Source organism: Aquarana catesbeiana, linkage group LG11 (genome assembly GCF_042186555.1).
Source record: "Aquarana catesbeiana isolate 2022-GZ linkage group LG11, ASM4218655v1, whole genome shotgun sequence".
Taxonomy (NCBI): domain Eukaryota; kingdom Metazoa; phylum Chordata; class Amphibia; order Anura; family Ranidae; genus Aquarana; species Aquarana catesbeiana.
The window spans coordinates 27659453-27681880 of record NC_133334.1 but is presented as its reverse complement, the minus strand read 5'-3'; the positions used below and the strand labels follow the sequence as shown (position 1 = coordinate 27681880).

The 22428-nt window shown below is 43.6% G+C and overlaps 1 protein-coding gene across 1 annotated transcript in view; it reads left to right on the top strand.

Annotated features, from left to right (window-relative positions):
* The window catches only part of LOC141111914 (uncharacterized), a 118084-nt gene that overhangs the window by 80893 nt on the left and 14763 nt on the right, over positions 1-22428 (top strand). The window contains exons 29-36 of the mRNA XM_073604126.1: positions 93-284; positions 2090-2125; positions 2543-2719; positions 6816-7001; positions 17040-17075; positions 17857-18054; positions 20775-20862; positions 20969-21059. Of these exons, the coding sequence (XP_073460227.1) occupies positions 93-284; positions 2090-2125; positions 2543-2719; positions 6816-7001; positions 17040-17075; positions 17857-18054; positions 20775-20862; positions 20969-21059 (1004 nt within the window). The remainder of the gene's footprint in view (positions 1-92; positions 285-2089; positions 2126-2542; positions 2720-6815; positions 7002-17039; positions 17076-17856; positions 18055-20774; positions 20863-20968; positions 21060-22428) is intronic.

Sequence of the window (22428 nt, the reverse complement as noted above, 5' to 3'; positions counted from 1 at the left end):
TTAAAATGCCCCAAACTCCAACAATTTTCAGAGCTGCTGTGATATGATGTGTGTTCACATTACTTCTAATGGTATATTTGATCTAATTACAGTCCAATTACTGGTGATGTCACAAACGTGTATGAGGAGCCCGAGGTGCTGAGTGCAGTCTCTTGCAAAACTGCTGCCCAAGCACTTATGGGAGTTGAGACAGGCTCTGCAAGGACGATGGAACGGCACAAGGGCCAGGGAACTAAAACTGAAGAATGGAACTTGGGGGTATCGGACAAGCAGAAGTACAGCAGGTAGGGCACCCGGGATACAAAAGTCCAAGCCAAGGTCGGTAACATAAATGAGAAGCAAACATGGACAGACCAAAAAAACAAAAAACCCAGAAACAGGTCAGACAGGAGCCAGGTCAATATCAGGGTCAAGCATGACATTCAGGATCAGGAAAACTACAAGCACTCACACTGAAAGACCATTCAGCAAAGATCCTATGCAGAGCTCTTAAATAGCCCACTAAGCATCAGTATCTACCCATATATTTTCGTACATGCTATTATTCTCACATTCCAATGTACATACGTGTGTGCAGTGTTGTATGTATAGCTAGGATTCCATGCCTGCAAACATGGTCATATGCCTTATGACTGGCACCATCTTTCTCATGGCTGTCATGAGGTTCCTGACACTGCCCCCCCTCCTTCAGGAGGGCCTCCAGATTAAATTTTGGTAAATTAAAACTATAAGTCTGGAAATGGAGATATCAAGTATAAGCTTAATTACTGCATCCAATGTTTCAATGGATCTCCATCCATGAATTAATTATGAATTCATGATTTGATCAACATTTGCATTTACGCTTACAGTGAGCTTGTCCACATTTGTGCTTGCTGAAATATATATACGATATATTAGTATATCCAAACCTCAAACATATTTCTTCCTTGATACAATCCAATATACAGTGGAGCCTCGGATTGCGAGTAACGCGGTTAACGAGCGTTTCGCAATACAAGCACTGTATTTTTTAAAAATCGTAACTCGGTTTGCGAGTGTTGTCTCGCAAAAATGAGCATGATTCAGGCCAAAGCGCGTGCAGTACCGCGTTTGGCCTGAGCAGCGCCAATCGCAGCCAATCAGCGCCGTTTGGAAATGCCCGAGGACAGCTCGGCTGACCTCAGCAAAGCTCGGGAATGGAGTCTTTCCGAGGTTTGCCGAGGTCAGCCGAGGTGTCCTCGGGCCTTTCCAGACGTTTCCGAGGCTCTCCGGCGCCCCCCCACCTCTGGCCGCATGCGGTATTGCATGCCATTGAAGTCAACGCGGAACAAATTATTTTAGTTTCCATTGACTTCAATGGGGAAACTCGCTTTGATATGCGAGTACTTTGGCTTACGAGCATTCTCCTGGAACGGATTATGCTCGTAATCCGAGGTTCCACTGTGCTACGGTATATCAGAAGTACATTTTAAAATTCCTCAAAATGGCATTAGGCAGTTTATTGAAAAAAGGAAAAACATCAAATTCTGATCATTTTAAGAGCTGTTGTGATATACAGTGGAACCTTGGTTTACGAGTAACACGGTTAACGAGCGTTTTGAAAAACGAGCAAATTTTTTTTTTCAATTCTGACTCGGTTTGCAAGTGTTGTCTCGCAAAACAAGCAGAATTCAAGCTAATGGGGTGTGCAGTACCGCATTTGGCCATAGGTGCGGGGGCGCCGGGGACACTCGGAACGGTTCAGAGCCGTTCGGAAATACTCGGAACCACTAGGAAACACTTGGAAATAGTCCATTCCCGAGTGTTTCCAAGCCTTTCTGAGGCTTTCCGAGTTCAACCGAGCTGTCCCCGAGTATTTCCGAGGCTCTCCGGCGCCCCCTCACCTCTGGCCACATGCGGTATTGTATATAATAGAAGTCAATGCGGAACAAATTATCTTCGTTTCCATTGACTTCTATGGGAAAACTCGCTTTGATATGCGAGTGCTTTGGATTACAAGCATTCTCTTGGAACGGATTATGCTCCTAATCCAAGGTTCCACTGTATGCTTGTTCACTTACTGTTAATGGTAATGCTTCTTATGATGGCATATTTACTCTAATTACAGGCAAAATGCTGGTTATGCAAAACCTCTTTCGATTAGGTAAGTCTATGTATGTGTTGTTTGATTGTCTTGCTCTACCTAATTTGTATTGTGTTGCTAATAATGTCCACACTAAGAAAAGATCATATGACAGAACTTCCAATCAATATTCTCTCCATAGAAGGGTAGACTCCCTAGATAACATGACAGCCTGCCCACCAACAACAATTTGAAAACGTAGTGACTAAGGCATATTTGTGCTAAAGAGGTCCAAGTGTTGTTCGAATGCTGGCTAACCAAATGCTGAAAAAGACAACGCGCAGAATATAGTAAAAGACAACACGCAGAATATAGTAAAAAAACATGACTAATGAAGAACGTCAAATTGCAACAATATTCAGAGCTACTGTGATGTGAACAGTGTTCATGCTTCTTCTAATGGTATATTTAATCTATAATTATTTAATCTAATTACAGGCAAAATTCAGGTGATGTCACATATGTGTATGAGGAGACTGAGCTGAGTACCTTCAAAGCTTCCCACCAAGTTGAGAAAGAGTCTTCAAGGATGATGGAAGAGCACAAGTATGAGGGCACAGAAACTGAAGACTGGAACATGGAAGCGCTCACATCAGAGAATCTGAAATACAGCGGGTAGGGCATCCAGGATGCACCAAGTCCAGTTACAAGCTAGGTTCAGTAACTTAGCTAACAATTTGCTGCGCTTAGTGTTAATCAACTTCATATAAACAGAACACACATAAAAACGAAAGAAGTCCCATTAGGTGACTATACAAAGTGCTCGTGCTTAAATTGACATCTCCTGTGTAATGGTGCTCAGACTGGGTGCCCCACATAGATGTGCACTCACCCTGGATGTTGACCAAATATCGCTAGTATGGTCTCTTAATCACTTAAGCCCCGGACCATTTGGCTGGCCAAAGACCAGAACACTTTTTTCGATTTGGCACTGCGTTGCTTTAACTGACAATTGCGCGGTCGTGCAACGTGGCTCCCAAACAAAATTGACGTCCTTTTTTTCTCATAAATAGAGCTTTCTTTTGGTGGTATTTGATCACCCCTGCGGTTTTTATTTTTTGCTATAATAAATATCCCCAAAAATATAGTTTTTTCCTCAGTTTAGGCCGATACGTATTCTTCTACATATTTTTGGTAAAGAAAATCACAATAAGCGTATATTGATTGGTTTGCATAAAAGTTATAGCGTCTACAACATAGGGGATAGTTTTATGGCATTTTTATTGATTTTTTTTTTGTTATTAGTAATGGCGGCAATCAGCGATTTTTATGGTGACTGTGACATTATGGCGGACACATCGGACAATTTTGACACATTTTTGGGACCATTGGCATTAATACAGCGATCAAAGCTAAAAAAATTGCATTGATTAGTGTAAAAATGTCACTGGCAGTGAAGGGGTTAACCACTAGGTGGCGCTGTAGGGGTTAAGTGTGTCCTAGGAAGTGATTCTAACTGTGGGGGGGAGAGGCTGTGTGTGACACAACACTGATCACCGCTCCCGATTACAGGGAGCTGTGATCAGTGAGAAAGTCATTAGGCAGAACGGGAAGATGCTTGCTTACATCAGCATCTCCCGTTCTTCCTCACCGTGAGACGATCGCGGGTATCCCCACGGACATCGGGTCCGCGGGACCCGCGATCACGGTCACGGAGCTCCCGACGTGCTCACCTGCGAGCCGCCTCTTAAAGGGCAATGTACAGGTACGTTAATCTGCCTATACGTGCCCTTCTGCCGCAGTATATCTGCGTGAGGAGGTCGGGAAGCAGTTAAGCATGTGGGGATCCCCTATGGAAGCCTTCTGAAATGACGTCTCATGCAAGGATATACCTCATAAGGATGGATGGAAATGACAAAGGAAAACCTTCATTGCGCAATGCCATTAAAACGGGTTTATTCAATACACAAATAAAATAATTCCACTCACATTTAGAAGTGCCTTATAGTCCTGGCACCCGGCGTGTATAACAGGTGATTGTTAAGGGTAATCGGCATTCTGCTTGATTCCCGGGTAGTTTCGTATGGGCGGAAGTGACGCGATGACGCGGTGTAACCTTTGAGGTTTCTTCCAATCATAAAGCTATCATCAGGAAGTGATCATTCCGCCATGTTTGTTAAGGGCATTTATACCCTTACTTCGGATCTGATTGCTTAATTATATTTGGCACCTGCTAAATACTACTGGGGAGCATACAATCTATGTTTAACAATATCTGCAAGGACTAAACTTTTATTGATAACTACATTTAAAAAGATTGTATAAATATATACATCCATAAGTCCTTGGTTGAGTAACTGCCAAGCAGGATGGAGCAAAGCATAGGCAGAATCAAGGTCAGAAACAAGCAGGGGCTGGCAACATGTAGGCAGCTAGGTACTGAGTCGATAGACAAAAATCATGGTCAGAAGCCCAGGCTGAGGTCAGTAACAGATGAGCAGCAAATATAGACAGTCATTGATAATACAGAAGCAGGTCAAACAGCAGCTGGTTCAAAACCAGGTCAAGCATGAGGCTGAGGTTCAGGAATTTCTTGAACACAGACTGAAAGGCCATTCAGCATAGGTCTTATGCAGAACTCAGGTTTAAATAGCTCACCAGGCACAAGTATCTGTAGTGGATGTGCTCACAAGTTCATGCTCATTCCAATGGTCATGTGTACAGTGTGGCACATTTAGCTAATACTTCTATGCCACCAAACATGTACATGTGCCTTATGGCTGGAACAGTATTTGTCATGGCTGGCATGATGTTCCTAGCATTGCCCCCTCTTTAAGGGCAGCCTCGAGACTCAGTTTTGTTAAATTGGAACTGTAATAGTTTTGGATTGGTTCATACAATAATGTGGGAGATTTATGGCCCGTGGACACGATCCGAATATCATACGAAAAAAAGTTGTCTGAGGAAGGATGGTACGATTTTCGGATTGTGTGCACACTACTTTTGACAGCCGATCACGACCATTTATCCGATCTTATTCGATTGGGCATGCACGAAAATTTTCCTCGTACGATTCCAGATCGTACGATTTTCGGTTAGTCAGTATAGTTGTCGTCCGAAAATTCAATACAAATACATTACAACACATGACATCACTTCCGTTTTTTTTTTTCTGACATACGAGAATTTTCATGACTTTATTTAGCTATTCAATTTCTACTTGCAACTATTAAGCGCAATCAGTCCTAAGATATTCGGATCGTGTGTAAGGGCCATTACTAAAAACACACGAAATCTGGTTCAGCTGTGTATAGTAATCAATCAGCTTCTAACTTCAGCTTGTTCAATTAAGTTTTGACAAAAAAGCTAGACGCTGATTGGTTACCAGATTTTTGTGTGCACCAGTTTTAGTAAATCTCCCCCTATGTCTCAAGAGAAATGCCGGGGGTGTCATTCACCAAGTAGTTATCCATACGGGTACATGAATTGGAAGAGCTCACAGGTCTTGAAATGGAGGCATCAATTAAAAGTTTAATTCTTGCATCCAACATTTCAATGATCTCTGTCCATCTTTATCAAGAGTCAAGACCCTTGATAAAGATGGATGGAGATCCATTGAAACATCGGAAACAATCAATAAGTGAGGGGAAGAGTAGCTCCTTCCACTCATTTAGCTGTGTTTTATAGTACAAACAGCTGAATCTCCAAAACAGTTTTTTCATTTAGATGAAGCTCAAACATACCTTCTTTGATACGATCCAATATACAAGGGTTTGTCAGAAGTCAATTTTAAAACTCGGCAAATGGTGGTAAAGACATTAAACAGGTTAAACTAATAGTATAAAAACATAAAATTCCAAGCTGTTGTTATATGGTGCTTGTTCGCTTTCTTTAAAGGTTCCTTATGTTGGTATAATTACTCTAATTACAGGCAAAATATCGGTTATGAAATAACTGTTTTGATTAGATAAGTCTATGTTTGTGTTTGTGTTGTTTGATTGTTTTGTGCTACTTCATTTGTATTGTACTCCTGAGAATTTCACGCAGAAGAAGAAAGCATAAAGCATAACTTCCAATCAATATTCTCTCAATGGATGGGTTTCCCAAGAAACCTAGACAGCCTTCCCACCAACAATCTTAAAAGTTAGCCATTGAGCCATATTTGTCCTAAAGAGGTTGAAGTATTGTCGGGGCACTGACTTTAACCTTGACCTCAATTCTGGAGACAAAGGTGTCTCTCTGTAAGCAGGGAGACCCAGTAGGATCCTCCGATTGCTGGTAAATGAAAGAATTAAAGGATGAGAGTCCACAGATATTTTGTAAGTTTAGTCGGTTTTTATTTTTCTCAATAAAAACTCACAGCAGTAGCCAAGACATTTCCACATGTTAAACCAGCAACTCAAACATAGGCAGTTCATCCTGGTCCAGTTTTTTTTTTTTCTCCACTACCATAGCTCAGATGGAGCCATGTGAAGGGGAGGAGGCATCTATTCTATTCTCATCTAAGCTATTAGTAATTTTAGATTTACAATGAAAGAAAGGAGTGGCTGTTCCAAAGCTGTTTTTCATTTAGTTGAAGTTCAAAAAAGTTTCTTCTTTTACACAATCCACCACACAACGGTATAGTTGAAGAAAAATGTAATGTTTGAAAGTGTCCCAAATGGTGAAAAAGAAATTAGGCAGAATATAGTCAAAGTGCAAAATGTTAAATTATGACAGTTTTCAGAAAGCGTTCACATTCCTTTCAATGGTATATTTATTCTAATTACAGGCAACATGCTAGTGATGTTGAATACTCATATAAGGAGTCCAAGGTGGCGAAGGCATCTTCTTGCACAATTCCTGTCCAAGCACCCCTGACAGTTGCAAAGGCGATGGAAGGGCACGAGCGACAGGAAGCTGAAACTGAAGAATGGAACGTGCGAGAACTGGTATCAGAGAAGCAGAAGAACAGAAGGTAGGGCATGCAGGACACACTTATGAGTTCAGTTATGGGTGAAGTTGGGTCATAAGCCAGCTTTGGTAACAGTCAAGCAGGAAGGCTCCAAATCAAGTTAGAATCAGGGTCAATAGCAAGCAGTGGTTGGCAATGTGCAGGTAGTGATGTACAGAGCCAAAAGACTTTGGTCAGAATTCCAGGTCAAGGTAAGTAACAGAGATGAGCAGCAAACATGGACAGACAAGGTGTCAGGAGGCACAAGCCGCCTCCGTCCGCCGGGCTCCACGGCGCATGCGCGGAGGACTCACGCTGCGCCGTGCACTCGTTCGCGGCCCAGCTGTGCGGCGCGCGCGGGTGCACGGCGGTCCCCGTGTGCGCGCCGTGGCCGTGCGGGTGCCCGGCGGCGCGTCACGCTGACGCGCTCGCCGGTGGGCTACTTCTGACGGCTCCAGCGCCCAGTCGGGTTGCTGGTTAGTCGTCAGCTGTGCCCTGTCCTGTACCCAGTTTCCTTGTTATACTCCCTGTGATACTCTCTCTGCCTGTTGATACCCCCAGACCTCTGCTAGTTAACGGATACCCTCTCTGCCTGCCGGATACCCCCAGACCTCTGCTAGTTAACGGATACTCTCTCTGCTTGCTGGATACCCTGACCTCTGCTAGTTAAACGGATACTCTCTCTGCTTGCTGGATACCCTGACCTCTGCTAGTTAAACGGATACTCTCTCTGCTTGCTGGATACCCTGACCTCTGCTAGTTAAACGGATACTCTCTCTGCTTGCTGGATACCCTGACCTCTGCTAGTTAAACGGACACTCTCTCTGCCTGCTGAATACCTCTGACCTCTGCTTGTTTTACGGATACCCCCTGTCTGCCTGATACCCCTGATCTCAGCCTATTACACGGACTTGCTCTGGCCAGTTACCCCAGTTTCAGCTAACCACTTGTTTGTAGCTTCTCCTGTGTCCACAGTTACTCGGACTTCCTTCAGGAATCCAGTCCCTTCCGGAAGCCCGTGCCTCCGCGTGCCCCCAACTCCCTGTATCATCTCCAGGGGTCGGGTGCGCGTGGTCGTAAGGGCGAGCCGCTCTCGGCATCTCGGCCTCGGTGAGTATAGTCCCCGACAGTACTAACCAGCCAGATGTCTGAGGCCGACAGAGCGCGCTCTCCTTTGGAGATCCTGTGCCAACAGGTCTCCACCCTGGCCGACTCAGTCCAGAAGCTACAGGAGGGGTATGCTCAAGTTGACAGCCGCCTCCAACAGATTGCTGGAGTACTTCCTTCCGCCACTGCAGTTCCGGCACCCAGCAATGAAGGGGCACTCCCCCAGGCCGCCGCCAGCCCTACCGTTGTCATGGCACTTCTTGAACCCAGGGTCCCTACGCCCGAACGGTTCTCCGGAGACCGTAAAAGATTCAGGTCTTTTAAAAACGCCTGTTCGCTTTACTTTGCCCTTCAGCCCCGGACATTTGCATCAGAGATCGTCAAAGTGGGTTTTGCTATCTCACTACTGTCAGAGGAACCTCAGGCCTGGGCTCATGGCTTAATGGAACAGGGAAGTCCTATGTTAAATTCCATAGACACCTTCTTCGAGGGTATGTCCCAACTCTATGATGATCCGCAACGGAAGGCTACCGCTGAAGCCACTCTCCACCACTTGTCCCAAGGAAGAAGACCCATCGAAGATTATACGGTGGAATTCCGCAAGTGGGCGGCCGACACAAATTGGAACGAGCCGGCTCTCCGCTACCAGTACCGTCAAGGCTTGTCTGAACTCCTCAAAGATGAGCTAGCCAGGATGGAGACCCCGGAGACCTTGGAAGAGCTCATTCAAGCAGCCACGAAGCTGGATAGGCGCTTGCGTGAACGTCGCTCGGAGCGGTTTCAGGGTCCACGCCCTACGTGGACGCCGTTTAGAACTCCATCCACGCCACCACCGTCTGCCACAACACCTCCTGAAGCTGAGCCCATGCAGCTAGGCCTGGTCCGGGCCCCGCTAACTTCGGAAGAAAGGCAACGCAGACGACAGTCCAATCTGTGTCTGTACTGCGGGGGAGCGGGACACTTCCTGCGCAATTGTCCAATAAGGCCCAGTAAGTTCCTTCAGCCTAGATTAATGAATCATCTGGATAACAATGCTCCAAAATCTTATGTGATGTTGTCTGTTTCCTTGCAGCTGCCGGAAGGGGAGTCTCGCCTACCCGCCATCATTGATTCAGGGGCCTGTAGCTGCTTCATGGATGCAGCCTTGGCCCGCAGCCTCCGTATCCCCTTGCAAACAAAGGCCCAAGGCTTACAAGTGCATCTAGCCGATGGCTCTCTTCTCAGTTCAGGTCCCATCACCCAGGAGACCCAGCCTATCTTAGTAATCACCGATTCCGGGCATCAGGAATTCCTACGGCTCGACCTCATCCATTCTCCCATCTTCCCAGTCATCCTTGGCCTGCCTTGGTTACAAGCTCATGATCCGCAGATCCAATGGAGCTCCAAGATGGTGTCCTTCTCCTCTCCATACTGCTTGGAGCATTGCCTCCCTCTAACCCCGAAGGTCTGTGCCACGGTTACTGCCTCGTCAGACAACCTTCAACAGATCCCCTCTGAATATCTGGAGTTCCAGGAGGTCTTTAATAAACAAATGGCTGACCGCCTACCACCTCATCGGCCTTATGACTGTCCGATCGACCTGTTGCCGGGATCCGTGATTCCGTTCGGTCGTATATTCCCTCTCTCCGAGACCGAACTGGAGGCGCTCAGACAGTACATCGATGAGAATCTGGAAAAGGGGTTTATCCGTCCTTCATCCTCACCTGCTGGAGCAGGAATATTCTTCGTCGGGAAGAAAGATGGGTCCCTTAGACCTTGTGTGGACTACCGGCAGCTCAACAATATCACCATTAAGAATAGATACCCATTACCACTCATCCCGGAGCTATTCCAACGATTTCGATCTGCTAGGGTCTTTTCCAAACTAGACCTGCGGGGTGCCTATAACCTTGTTAGAATCAGAGCCGGGGATGAATGGAAGACAGCGTTCAGATCCAGGTTTGGACACTTCGAGTATCTGGTGATGCCATTCGGGCTATGCAATGCTCCAGCCACATTCCAGCACCTAGTAAACGACATATTCCGAGAATACCTGGATGACTTCCTTGTCGTTTACCTGGATGACATACTCATTTTCTCTCCTACGATTGAGTTACACAGGGGGCATGTCAAGAAGGTCCTTACTATACTAAGACAGCACAAGCTTTATCTAAAGATGGAGAAATGCGAATTCGAGAGATCAGTGGTACAATTCCTGGGGTTCATCATATCGGCCGGCGGAATCGCAATGGATCCCCAAAAGATACAGGCCATCCAAGATTGGCCAGCTCCATCTGATAAAAAGGGGGTTCAACGCTTCATAGGTTTTGCTAACTTTTATCGGAGATTCATTGTCGGATTCTCGACCATTGTAGCACCCATCACCCAGCTAACCCGTCAGCACAACCTTTTCCGGTGGAGTGAGGCCGCACAAGAGGCTTTTTCGAAATTAAAGAATTTGTTCAGTTCGGCTCCAATTCTTTGCCATCCTGATCCTGCTCAACCATATGTTTTGGAGGTGGACGCTTCAGAAATTGCCACAGGAGCAATTCTCTCTCAGAGACAAGGGCCCAAGGCTATCCTTCACCCTGTTGCATTCGCTTCCCGGAAGCTCAGCCCGCCCGAGCTAAACTATGATGTAGGTGACAGGGAGTTGCTGGCCATAAAGTTTGCGCTTGAAGAATGGAGGTATCTGCTCGAAGGTGCATTACATCCGGTAATGATATTTACAGACCATAAGAACCTGGAGTACTTACGGACAGCAAAGCGATTAAGACCTAGACAAGCCCGCTGGGCCCTCTTTTTCTCCCGCTTCAACTTCCATATATCCTATAGACCCGGTTCAAAGAATGGAAAGGCAGACGCACTCTCACGGATGTTCTCGGCAGAGTCCCAGGCGTCAGAACCTGGTACTATCCTGTCTTCCCAAAACTTCCTTGGGGTGGCACAAGTGGATTTGATGTCATCCATCAAATCATCATCCAACTCTTGCACGGAACCAGAGGTGCAGTCCCTGAAGAGAAATGGTAACTTCTTCTGGATCCGTGGAAAAATTTTTGTACCTCAGGAGACACGGTCACTAACCCTCCAGATGTGCCACGACCATAGACTCGCAGGGCATTTTGGAGTGAGGAAAACGTCTGAGCTGGTTTCCCGTTCCTTTTGGTGGCCTGGGTGGAGACAGGATTGCAAGAGGTATGTGGCATCCTGCCCTCCGTGTCAGCGGAACAAGGGGCGAAACACCAAGTCCTGGGGTTTACTAAGACCCCTACCGATCCCTGAACGACCATGGTCTGACGTCTCCATGGACTTCATAGTAGACCTGCCAGCCTCGGGGGGCTTTACCACTATTTTTGTCGTGGTTGACCGTCTCTCCAAGATGGCCCATTTTTTGCCCATGAAAGGCACCCCCTCGGCCTTAGAAACTGCCAATATTTTTTTCAAGGAAATCATCAGACTCCATGGCGTACCAAAGAACATCGTATCGGACAGGGGTGTACAATTTACGTCCAAATTCTGGAGGGAGCTTTGCAAAGCCTTAAATATCAAAGTCTGCCTCTCATCAGCCTACCATCCTCAGAGTAACGGCCAAACGGAGAGGACGAACCAGACCCTAGAGCAATATCTGCGATGCTTCTGCTCGGGATCCCAAGATGACTGGGCAAGCCTTCTCCCATACGCTGAATTTGCGTATAACAATTCTGTTCACACCGCTACTAACCAAACGCCTTTCTGGGCAAATTGTGGTTTTCATCCCACCTTCCTGTCCAACAATGTTCCCGAAATAGCAGTCCCTGCCGTGCATGACAGAGTGACCTCCTTACAGGCAAATTTCCGAAGAATTCAGGACATGTTGCTGAGGGCTCAAACGGATTACAAGGAGCAATATGACCGAGGCAGGGGAAAAGATCCAACCTTTAAACTTGGAGAAGAAGTCTGGTTATCCACTACTAACCTTAAACTATCCGTGCCTTCACGGAAATTGGGACCCAAGTTTATTGGTCCTTTCCCCATCAAAAGGATTATCAACCCTGTGGCTATGGAGCTAGCATTACCAAAGACTTATAGGATCCACCCTGTCTTCCACGTGTCCTTACTGAAGCCTGTGGTGGACAACACCTTTCCGGAAAGAGGGGAACCTCCTCCACCACCAGTTAGGGTGGATGGTGAGAATGAATTTGAGGTGGAGTCCATCCTTAACTGTAGGAAGAAGGGCAGACAACTGCAGTATTTGATCCAGTGGAAGGGTTATCCACCTGAGGACAACTCTTGGGAACCTGCAAGGAACCTACATGCACCACGCTTAATTCAAGCCTTCCACCGAGACCACCCGGAAGTAATGTCCAGTCTGGGCGTTCAGTGTCCGCCCTTAGGAGGGGGGCACTGTCAGGAGGCACAAGCCGCCTCCGTCCGCCGGGCTCCACGGCGCATGCGCGGAGGACTCACGCTGCGCCGTGCACTCGTTCGCGGCCCAGCTGTGCGGCGCGCGCGGGTGCACGGCGGTCCCCGTGTGCGCGCCGTGGCCGTGCGGGTGCCCGGCGGCGCGTCACGCTGTCGCGCTCGCCGGTGGGCTACTTCTGACGGCTCCAGCGCCCAGTCGGGTTGCTGGTTAGTCGTCAGCTGTGCCCTGTCCTGTACCCAGTTTCCTTGTTATACTCCCTGTGATACTCTCTCTGCCTGTTGATACCCCCAGACCTCTGCTAGTTAACGGATACCCTCTCTGCCTGCCGGATACCCCCAGACCTCTGCTAGTTAACGGATACTCTCTCTGCTTGCTGGATACCCTGACCTCTGCTAGTTAAACGGATACTCTCTCTGCTTGCTGGATACCCTGACCTCTGCTAGTTAAACGGATACTCTCTCTGCTTGCTGGATACCCTGACCTCTGCTAGTTAAACGGATACTCTCTCTGCTTGCTGGATACCCTGACCTCTGCTAGTTAAACGGACACTCTCTCTGCCTGCTGAATACCTCTGACCTCTGCTTGTTTTACGGATACCCCCTGTCTGCCTGATACCCCTGATCTCAGCCTATTACACGGACTTGCTCTGGCCAGTTACCCCAGTTTCAGCTAACCACTTGTTTGCAGCTTCTCCTGTGTCCACAGTTACTCGGACTTCCTTCAGGAATCCAGTCCCTTCCGGAAGCCCGTGCCTCCGCGTGCCCCCAACTCCCTGTATCATCTCCAGGGGTCGGGTGCGCGTGGTCGTAAGGGCGAGCCGCTCTCGGCATCTCGGCCTCGGTGAGTATAGTCCCCGACACAAGGATAATCCTGAAACAGGTTGAACAGAAACCAGGAAAATAGCAAGGTCAAGCATAAGGTTCAGAAGCAGAAGATGCAGAAAATGCAAGTTTAAAGTATCTGTGGTAGATTTGACTGTAAGTTCATTGGCACAAGTTCATCGGCACAATGAGAAGCGTGCATTCCAATGTATGCATGTGTGCAGAATGTCATACATCTAGCTAGGCTTCTTTATTTAAGAATAGAAAACATGCCTTACAGCTGGCACAATCTTTCTCATGGCTAGCATGATATTCCTAAAGGTGATGTGGAAACCTGAAACGTGTTGTGAGTAGGTAAATCTATGGGGTTGATTTAATAAAGGAAAAAAAAGGAAACAGACTGTATACTTTCCAAGTGCAATTGCACTCTACAAGCGTATTTGCTCCAGAGCTTAGTAAATGAAGTGAAGTATTAGGTTGCAAAAAATACCCAATCACATGAGAGAAAACCGCAATTTTTGCTTGTACATGATTGAATGATAAAATTTAGCAGAGCTACTCCTCATTTACTAAACTCTGGAGCAAATGCCCTTGCAGAGTGCAACTGCACTTGAAAAGTGCACAGTCTATTTGTCTTTAGTGCTAACTCCTATATATGTATGGTACTTGTAAGATCGTCGACAATTTTTTTTTTTTGAGGCTTAAAACTAAAAAAAAAAAAAAAAGAAATCAAATAATTGTTTTGCCACAGGACATTTTTCTGATATTTAAAATGTAGATTGGTGTTTTATTGTCAATGTATTCCAAAACGTTTCATTTATATTTTGTGATTATAAAAACAGTAGGGATGACCCCCGATGCGTTCAACACGAACATCGGGTGTTCGCCCGTTCACTGATTACCAAACATTATGGTGCGTTCGCGGGAAATTTGAGCACCCGTGGAACGCACCATAAAGAACTGCGATCTCGCATGCATTGACGGCTGCTAATTGGCCAAAGCATGCACTTGACAGGCATGCTTTGGCCAATCACAGCGCACTCTGCTGTGAGAGCCATGATTGGCCAAAGTAAAGGTCCTTTGGCCAATCATGGCTCAGGGGGCCACGCCCCACACTATGTAAGGCTGCTTACACGGCAGCTGCACATAGTTTTATGAATGAGAGCAGCAAAATGACATTTGTAAAGGCAAAAATGTCATTTAAAACTGCTCGCGGCTGTAATGTATTGCCGGATCCCGTCAATATAGATAAAAATAATTGAAAAAAACGGCATAGGTCCCCCCCAGTCCATTATCAGGCCCTTTGGGTCTGGTATAGTAATTAGGTGAAACCCTGCACCAAAATGTAAAAAAAAAATTGTGTAGGGTCCCCCCTAAAATCCATATAAGGCCCTTCAGGTCTGGTATGGATTTTAAGGGGAACCCCGAGCCACAATTTTTTAAAAAAAGGGGTAGGGGTCCCCCAAAATCCATACCAGATCCTTTTCCGAGCACGCAACCTGGCAGGGCACAGGAAAAGGGGGGATGAGAGAGCGCCCCCCTGAACCGTACCAGGCCACATGCCCTCAACACGGAGAGGGTGCTTTGGGGTCCCCCCCAAACACCTTGTCACCATGTTGATGGGGACAAGGGCCTCATCCCCACAACCCTTGCTCGGTGGTTGTAAGTGTTTGCGGGCGGGGGCTTATCGGAATCTGGAAGCCCCCTTTAACAAGGGGACCCCCAGATCCCACCCCCCCTATGCGAATGGGTATCGGGTATATTATACCCCTACACAATCATCAAAAAGTGTCAAAATGGTAAAAATGACAGGAGACAGTTTGGGACAAGTGCTTTATTTTAAAAAAAAGTATACCGCGATGTCCATCTTTGATCACAGCGTCCGACAGACCGAGAAAGAAAAAAACGGAAAAAACTCTGCCATAAATGGGTGACCCCGCCCCTCTGACGTTACGCAATGTCACATGATGTCAGAAGGGGGCGGGGTCACCCATTTACATCACCAGGTGGCCCTGCCCTCAGCTTTATATCAGCTGTCAATGCAGAAAGCTTGCAGTCAGCGGGAGCATCCCATGGAGGCAGAGTTTTTATTGTTTGTATGATTTTTTCTCGGTCCATCAGATGCTGTGATCGAAGATGAATGGACATTGCGGGACACTTTTTTCTTTTTTTTAAAATAAAGAACTTGTCCCAAATTGTCTACTGTCATTTCTACCACTTTGACACTTTTTTGGTGAATGTGTAGGGGTACAATGTACACGATATCCATTCACATAGGGGGGCGTGATCTGGGGGTCCCCTTGTTAAAGGGGGCTTCCAGATTCTGATAAGCCCCCACCTGCAGACCCTCACAACCACCGGGCAAGGGTTGTGGGGATGACGCCCTTGTCCCCATCAACTTGGGGACAAGGTGTTTTGGGGGACCCCAAAAAACCCTCCCCATGTTGAGGGCATGTGGCCTGGTACGGTTCAGGAGGGGGGCGCCTTCTCACCCCCCCTTTTCCTGCGGCCTGCCAGGTTGCATGCTCGATAAGGGTCTGGTATGGATTTTGGGGGGACCCCTACACCATTTTTTTTATTTTTGCTCTGGGTTCCCCTTAAAATCCACACCAGACCTGAAGGGTCTGGTATGGATTTTGGGAGGACCACCACGCAATTTTTTAAAAAAATTTGGTGTGGGGTACCCCTTAATATTCATACCAGGCCCAAAGGGGTAATGGACTGGGGGGAACCCATGCCGTTTTTTTCAATGAATTTTATCTATATTGCCAGGATCCGACAATTCATTACAGCCGCAAGCAGTTTTCAATTAAATTTTTTCCTTTAGAAATGTCAGTGTGCTGCAGTACTGTTCTAAATAGATGCTCTACTTTACAGGCATACTAAGGACACCCCCCAGGCACGATATTTAAAGGAATATTTCATTTTTATTGTTTCACTTTAAGCATTATTAAAATCACTGCTCCTGAAAAAATGGCTGTTTTTAAAACTTTTTTTTGCATTGATACATTTCCCTTGGGGCAGGACCCGAGTCTCCAAACACTTTTTATGGCAATAACTTGCATATAAGCCTTTAAAATTAACACTTTTGAGCCCATAGGCTTCAACCGTGTTCGCAATAATTCTTTGCCTGTTGCAAGTTCTGGTGCGAACCGAGCCAGGGGGTGTTCAGCTCATCCCTAAAAAACAGCATAAACAATTTCTCAACAACCTTAGATACTGGAACAAATATCTGATAGAGCAAGGGTGTTGTTGGTGCCCATTGCTGTTCCATAAAACAAATAATTTAATGGAAATAAAGGCAGAACTTGTGGCTGCAATTTATGTCTCATTGTTCTTTGTGAAATGTTTTACATATGGCAAGATATTTTCTGTGATTATCTGTTTACACTCACTTTCTTCTTTGATACAATCCAATATACAATGGTAAAACAGAAGTAAATTTTAAAATTCCATAAATGGTGAAAAAAAGACTTTAAAGTGGAAGTAAACCTTAGCCTCTGTTTGATCTGCTTTTGCCATGGTGCAGCACATGTGATCAATTATGGCACCAGCCATTTGATGACTTGACAATTCAGTTAAGAGCAAAAGTGAATGTGTGTTTTAGGATACAGTTAAATTATTGGATTTAATTATACTAGCAAGTCAAAAGTGAAAAAATGTCAAATTCTGATAGTTTCCAGAGCTGTTGGATATGACCTTTGACACTTCTTGATAATGTTTCTTATGCTGTTATATTTACTATAATTACAGGCAAACACCTGGTTATGAAAAAAATATGTTGATTAGGTAAGTCTAAGTATGTGTTGTTTGATTGTCTCACTCTACCTAATTTGTATTGTACTGCTAAGAATTATTAAATTAATGGAACATAATGAATTAATGATAATAAATAATAATAAAAACGTTTTATTATTATTATTTATTGTTATTAATTTGTTACATTCCTTTCGGTTAGATGCGACATTTGTTATATCAGATAATTTGTAACTTCGGACAAATTCATATTCGTTATGTTCACTAACAGCTAAATTTGAAAGAAAATTCTAATACTTATAATTTAATAGTCAGTTATTATTAGCTAGTTAGTTATTATTTCGGATTTTCGTTATTTTTGTATTTTCTCATTTTTGAATTTCCAAATGTTTGAATTTTCGAATTTCGATCATAACAAATGACCCGAAAAAAAAAAAAAAAAGAATGAAACTAAAACAAACACATTTTTCAGCAGTGCACATGTCTACTGCAGACAGGCTTAGGGAGAGTTGTCTGACTACTTTTAATTTTTTCAGGAGCTGGGTTTTAAATTTTACAAACACAGCTGAATGAGTAAAATAAGTGACTGTTCCAAACCTGTTGTTCATTTATTTGAAGCTCAAAAATGTTTATTTTTTTATACAGCCCAATAAATAAGGGTATAACAGTAAAAACTGAATATTTTTAACAAATGGTGAAAAAGACTATGAGCAAAATATATTTAAAGTGAAAAAAATGTCAAATTAACAACATTTTAGGAGCTTTGGTGATGTGACATGTGTTCGTTCTAATGGCATGTTTAATCCAATTACAGGAAAAGTACTGGTGATGTCAGGTACCTGTTTGAGGAACCCAAGGTGATGAAGGCAGTCTCTTGCATAATTCCTCTTCATGCAGATCTGGAAGTAAAGACAGAGTTTGCAAGGGTGACAGCAGGGCACAAGGGCCAGGTAACTGAAACTGAAGACTGGAACATGGAAGTGCTGGTATCAGAGAAGCAGATATATAGCAGGTAAGGCACCCTGGATAAAGCAAGTTCAGTTATGAGCAGAGTTAGCTCACAAGCTTGGTTCAGTAACAGCTGAGCAGGAAGGCATCAAATCATAAGCAGAACCAAGGTCAGGAACAAGTAGAGGTTAGTTAGGAACGTGCAGGCAGCGAGGTACGAAGTCGATAGACAAAATCTTGGTCAGAAGTCCAGGCCAAGGTCGGTAACAGACATCAGCAGGAAACATAGTCAGACAAGGATAATCCATAAGCAGGCCAGACAGAAGCAGGAACAATAACAAAGTCAAGCACGAGGTTCAGGCTCAGGAATTACAGAAACTCTGCCTGATATACGCAAGCATCTGTGCTGGACATGCCCGTACATTGGCCTGCACGCTGCAATTTGTGTGCAATGTTGTACATTTAGCTAGGCTTCTATGACTACAAACATATGCATGTGCCTTATGGTTGGCACAATCTTTCTCATGGCTGGCATGATGTTCCTGTAGAAACTATTTTGAGTAGATAATTCTGCATATGTCGTTTGTTGTTTTGGTACTACTTAAAGTGGATGTAAACCCAATTCATGAAATTTGAGCTGGGCACATATATCTGTAGTGTTTTGTTATCTCTCTTCAAAGCATTGTGCCTCGTAGCTCTGTCCTGCTCCGTTCCCGTTATCAGCCATCAACTTTTGACAAACTCTCCGAGGCCTGGAGATAGAAGTGTGTGTCGGAGGAGGTTGCTATAAATAGATTAGCACACTGCTGCACAAACCCCTACATGTGTGGTGAGGGGGTGTGTGCCTTTCCTCCAATCAGCTATCTAACAGTATCTCAGTGTCCAGCAATAGTCTTCTCCTATAGGGAAAAAAATTTAACAGAATGTGCACTTTCTAAACAGTATATAAATGTGAAGACAGCATATATACATGTACAACTTTTGTAGGGAGATTTGTTTAATCCCTGTGTATCATTGGAGGCTGTTCACTTCACTTGGTATATGGAGGGTTTACATTCACTTTCATTTGTATTGTACTGCTAAGCATGTGTAAACTGATTTTTTTATTTCAATCATATTTATTAATGTTCCATTAAGAAAAGAAAAAGAGTTTTGCAAACTACAGTAAAAAAGCAACTGAGAAAGTGCTCAATATAAAATTGGTATACACCATACAATCAACAGGAGAACAAATGTCAACAAACATTAACATTCTCTAAAATATATTCTGTAGGGTATAACCTGAATCACAATCCAAGAAAATAAATTAAATGGAGGTAAATTGATTTGTAAAGAGATATTATGGTGCAAGGAAAGACCATTGAATTATCCACACTTGGTAGAAGGGGAGTATACATAAACATCCATTAAAGCAGAAATCGCATGTATATCCACAGAATGACATATATGTTCAAACTTTTTTTATGCCAAATAAAAGCTCAAAAATTAAAAATCAAACACTTTTTCTACTATTTAAAATGAATCTATATTTGTTTCTTTATTTGCAATGTATAAATTGTGACAAACATACTAGAAAGTTTAGAGCCATAAAACTAGTCCATTGTATCAACTTGTATGCTAATACAAATTGCTTCATTCATATGTTGTGTTTATAAAAACAACTTTAAAAAAATTCTTAACAACCTTAGTTAGATACTGGATAGAGCAGTGAGTGATATTGGTACCCATTGCTGTTCCATAAACAAAAACAAATCATTTAATGGAAACAGGAATAAATTATGGCTGCAATTTATGTTTTTCATTCTCCTTTGTGAAATGTTTTAATAATGACAATTTATTTTATATGATTAGCTGGGTTTACTCAATAATGTATGTACATCCTTACTGCCAAAGACAAAAAATATAGTAACAAACTTTACTCAAGATTAGTATAAATACATTTTGTAGTGACAATATTTTATTATATCTGTGAAGGTTTTAATTGATTCAGGTCATGGTATATATATAGTAGATGAAATTTGTTGCATTCAGCTAGACTTGTTCGGTAATGTTGAAGATGTTGCATTTTGTACCCAAGCAGCTTCTACAGTCAGGAACATACCCTAGCATTTGTAGCCACACAAATAACACAGTCACCTCATTCCAGTCATCATGGAAGGTGTCGAGACAGATGTTGATTGTGCAAGAACATGATGGGAGATGGGAAAGCTTGCAAAACCACCTTGGTATAATTTCAAAATTACATAATCCAATCACTTTGGTGCTATGAAGTTGGAGATGTGTTAATAGTTTGAGTAGCATGACTCGAGTTATAGTAAACTGGACAAATCATCCCCTAACAGAGGTTGGGGCCATCTCTACTGCAGTAATTCACACCTTCAACTTGAATGATTAACACCTGTCCCATGTCTATGTCACTATGGTTATTGGATTATGTAGGTAAAGCAGAATGGTTTTATTAACTTTCCCACCTCCTGTCCTGTTCTTGTAAAATCAACACATGCCTTAACACATTTCATGGTGAATGGATTACGGTATCTGAGTTTCTAGTGTGATTATAAATGCAGAGCCATGTCCCTGATCCCTGACACTCATTGGAGCTGATGAAGCCGCTTAGATAAGCAGTAAAACATGTTTCATGTTACAAAAAAAGTCCAGTTGAGTGTAAGATATTACATTTAGATAATATTTTATTGTTAATATTTTGCAAAACCATATTTACAACAATTATTCCTATTATGACTCCTAAGATTCTACTAGGATTTCGCATTTTTATATTTTCAGGAAACAATCTGTGAAGATAGAAAACTTCCACGCAGCATATCAAAGGCTGAGAACAAGTGACTACAAAGGCCTGATTCTTGAGTTTGATGTATGTAAAAAAGACTTAATTTTCTTATATATATATTGTAAAAGATGAAATTCATAGTTTATAATTTTGTGAGCTTTTGCAGTAACACCATTATTATCTTATGCAGAGTCTAAAATGTGTTGAAGTTTTGCAGTCCAGAGCTATAACCATAAACCTTGCCAAAACAGAGAAGAAGCAACTGGATGCCGTTGAGATATGTAAGCAAATACTTTGTATTGTAGGCAGTGACTTAATGTTGGTTAGCCCTGTAGCTTTGCAGTACTAGAATCCTGGACTCATTTCCCACAATGGACCCTTTCTGCTTGTAAATTTTATGTTCTTTTGAAGCTTATGTAGTTTATGTTCTCCTAGGTTTGTGTAGGCTACCACTAGGTTCTCCAATTTTCTGCTGCAATTCAAAAGAGCTAGCAGATTATATAGTTTCATTCTGCATCGACACTAAGTGTGTTTGTGACCAAGACAGGTTCCATTGTGCAAACTGGATTATATTGTAAACCAAACATCCAGAATCATTTGTTGTCTACGCCTCTCCCATGCCAAAGCTGAGCTTCAGTAATTCATAATAATATATTTTAATCCATTTATGTATTTTGAAATACCAGAAATCTAAATTTGAGTTGCCTCCCATAGTCACCCAGATAGAGAGAAGGGACTAGCACTTTGAACCATTTGGGGCTCGAAAACTTTGTATGTTGTCAATATTAACACAGGGAGCTTTTTTATGGAAGGGAAGAGCATGCTTACAATGCCCCCATCTGCATTCTGCTGTCCTTTTTTTGACTGTAGAGAAAGGTAAAGTCACCAAGATGGTATACAGGGTTGCATGGGAAGTATCATGAGTAAATAACAGAAAAGATGCTTGGCTAGTGATTCTGCCGAGCACATGCCATTTTGTTGCAATTCAACCACTCTATAGTTAACTAATAGATAGGTCCACCGGGTCTCTCATTCGTTCACTTTGCAGAGCAGAAGTGCCCCCTTTGTGAGAAACTCATTTACTGTCAGAAACGAATGGTGTATTTGAGGAAAGTAGAAAAATAGCACTGGACCCACAAGGTTATGTTATTGGTGTTGCTATCATAAAGTATTGACGCGGATGTAAATAATCTGGTTCCTGAGCAGGCAGCTTCTACATCCCAGAGGATCTCCATGGTCTCCTTGGCTTGTAGTATATCAAAAATGGAAATTGAAGCACCGCACCATTGCTAAGTGGTCAAGATACAACTTTATTCCAATAAAATTTAAAGGGATTATTAAAAGAGTATCCAATTTTTTGGGGGGTCCAATAGACAAGTGCAGGCCTAGTCAGCAGCTGGTTTGGCATCCAAACCAGCTGTTGACTATACCCGTGCTTGTAATCACATAGGAATGAGTAACAATAAATGTTCAGATCACTTCTATTTCATTCACATTGTTTTCACTCAAGCCTATTTGCCTTTAGTAAAGTAACACCATTGTGTGTTCTATTCAGTCAATAAAAGTTATTTACTATATCTATAAAAGTTATCTTCGCTTCAAAATATACTATGTTCTGTTGTGCACTATGGTCGATCCAGTAGTTTCTCT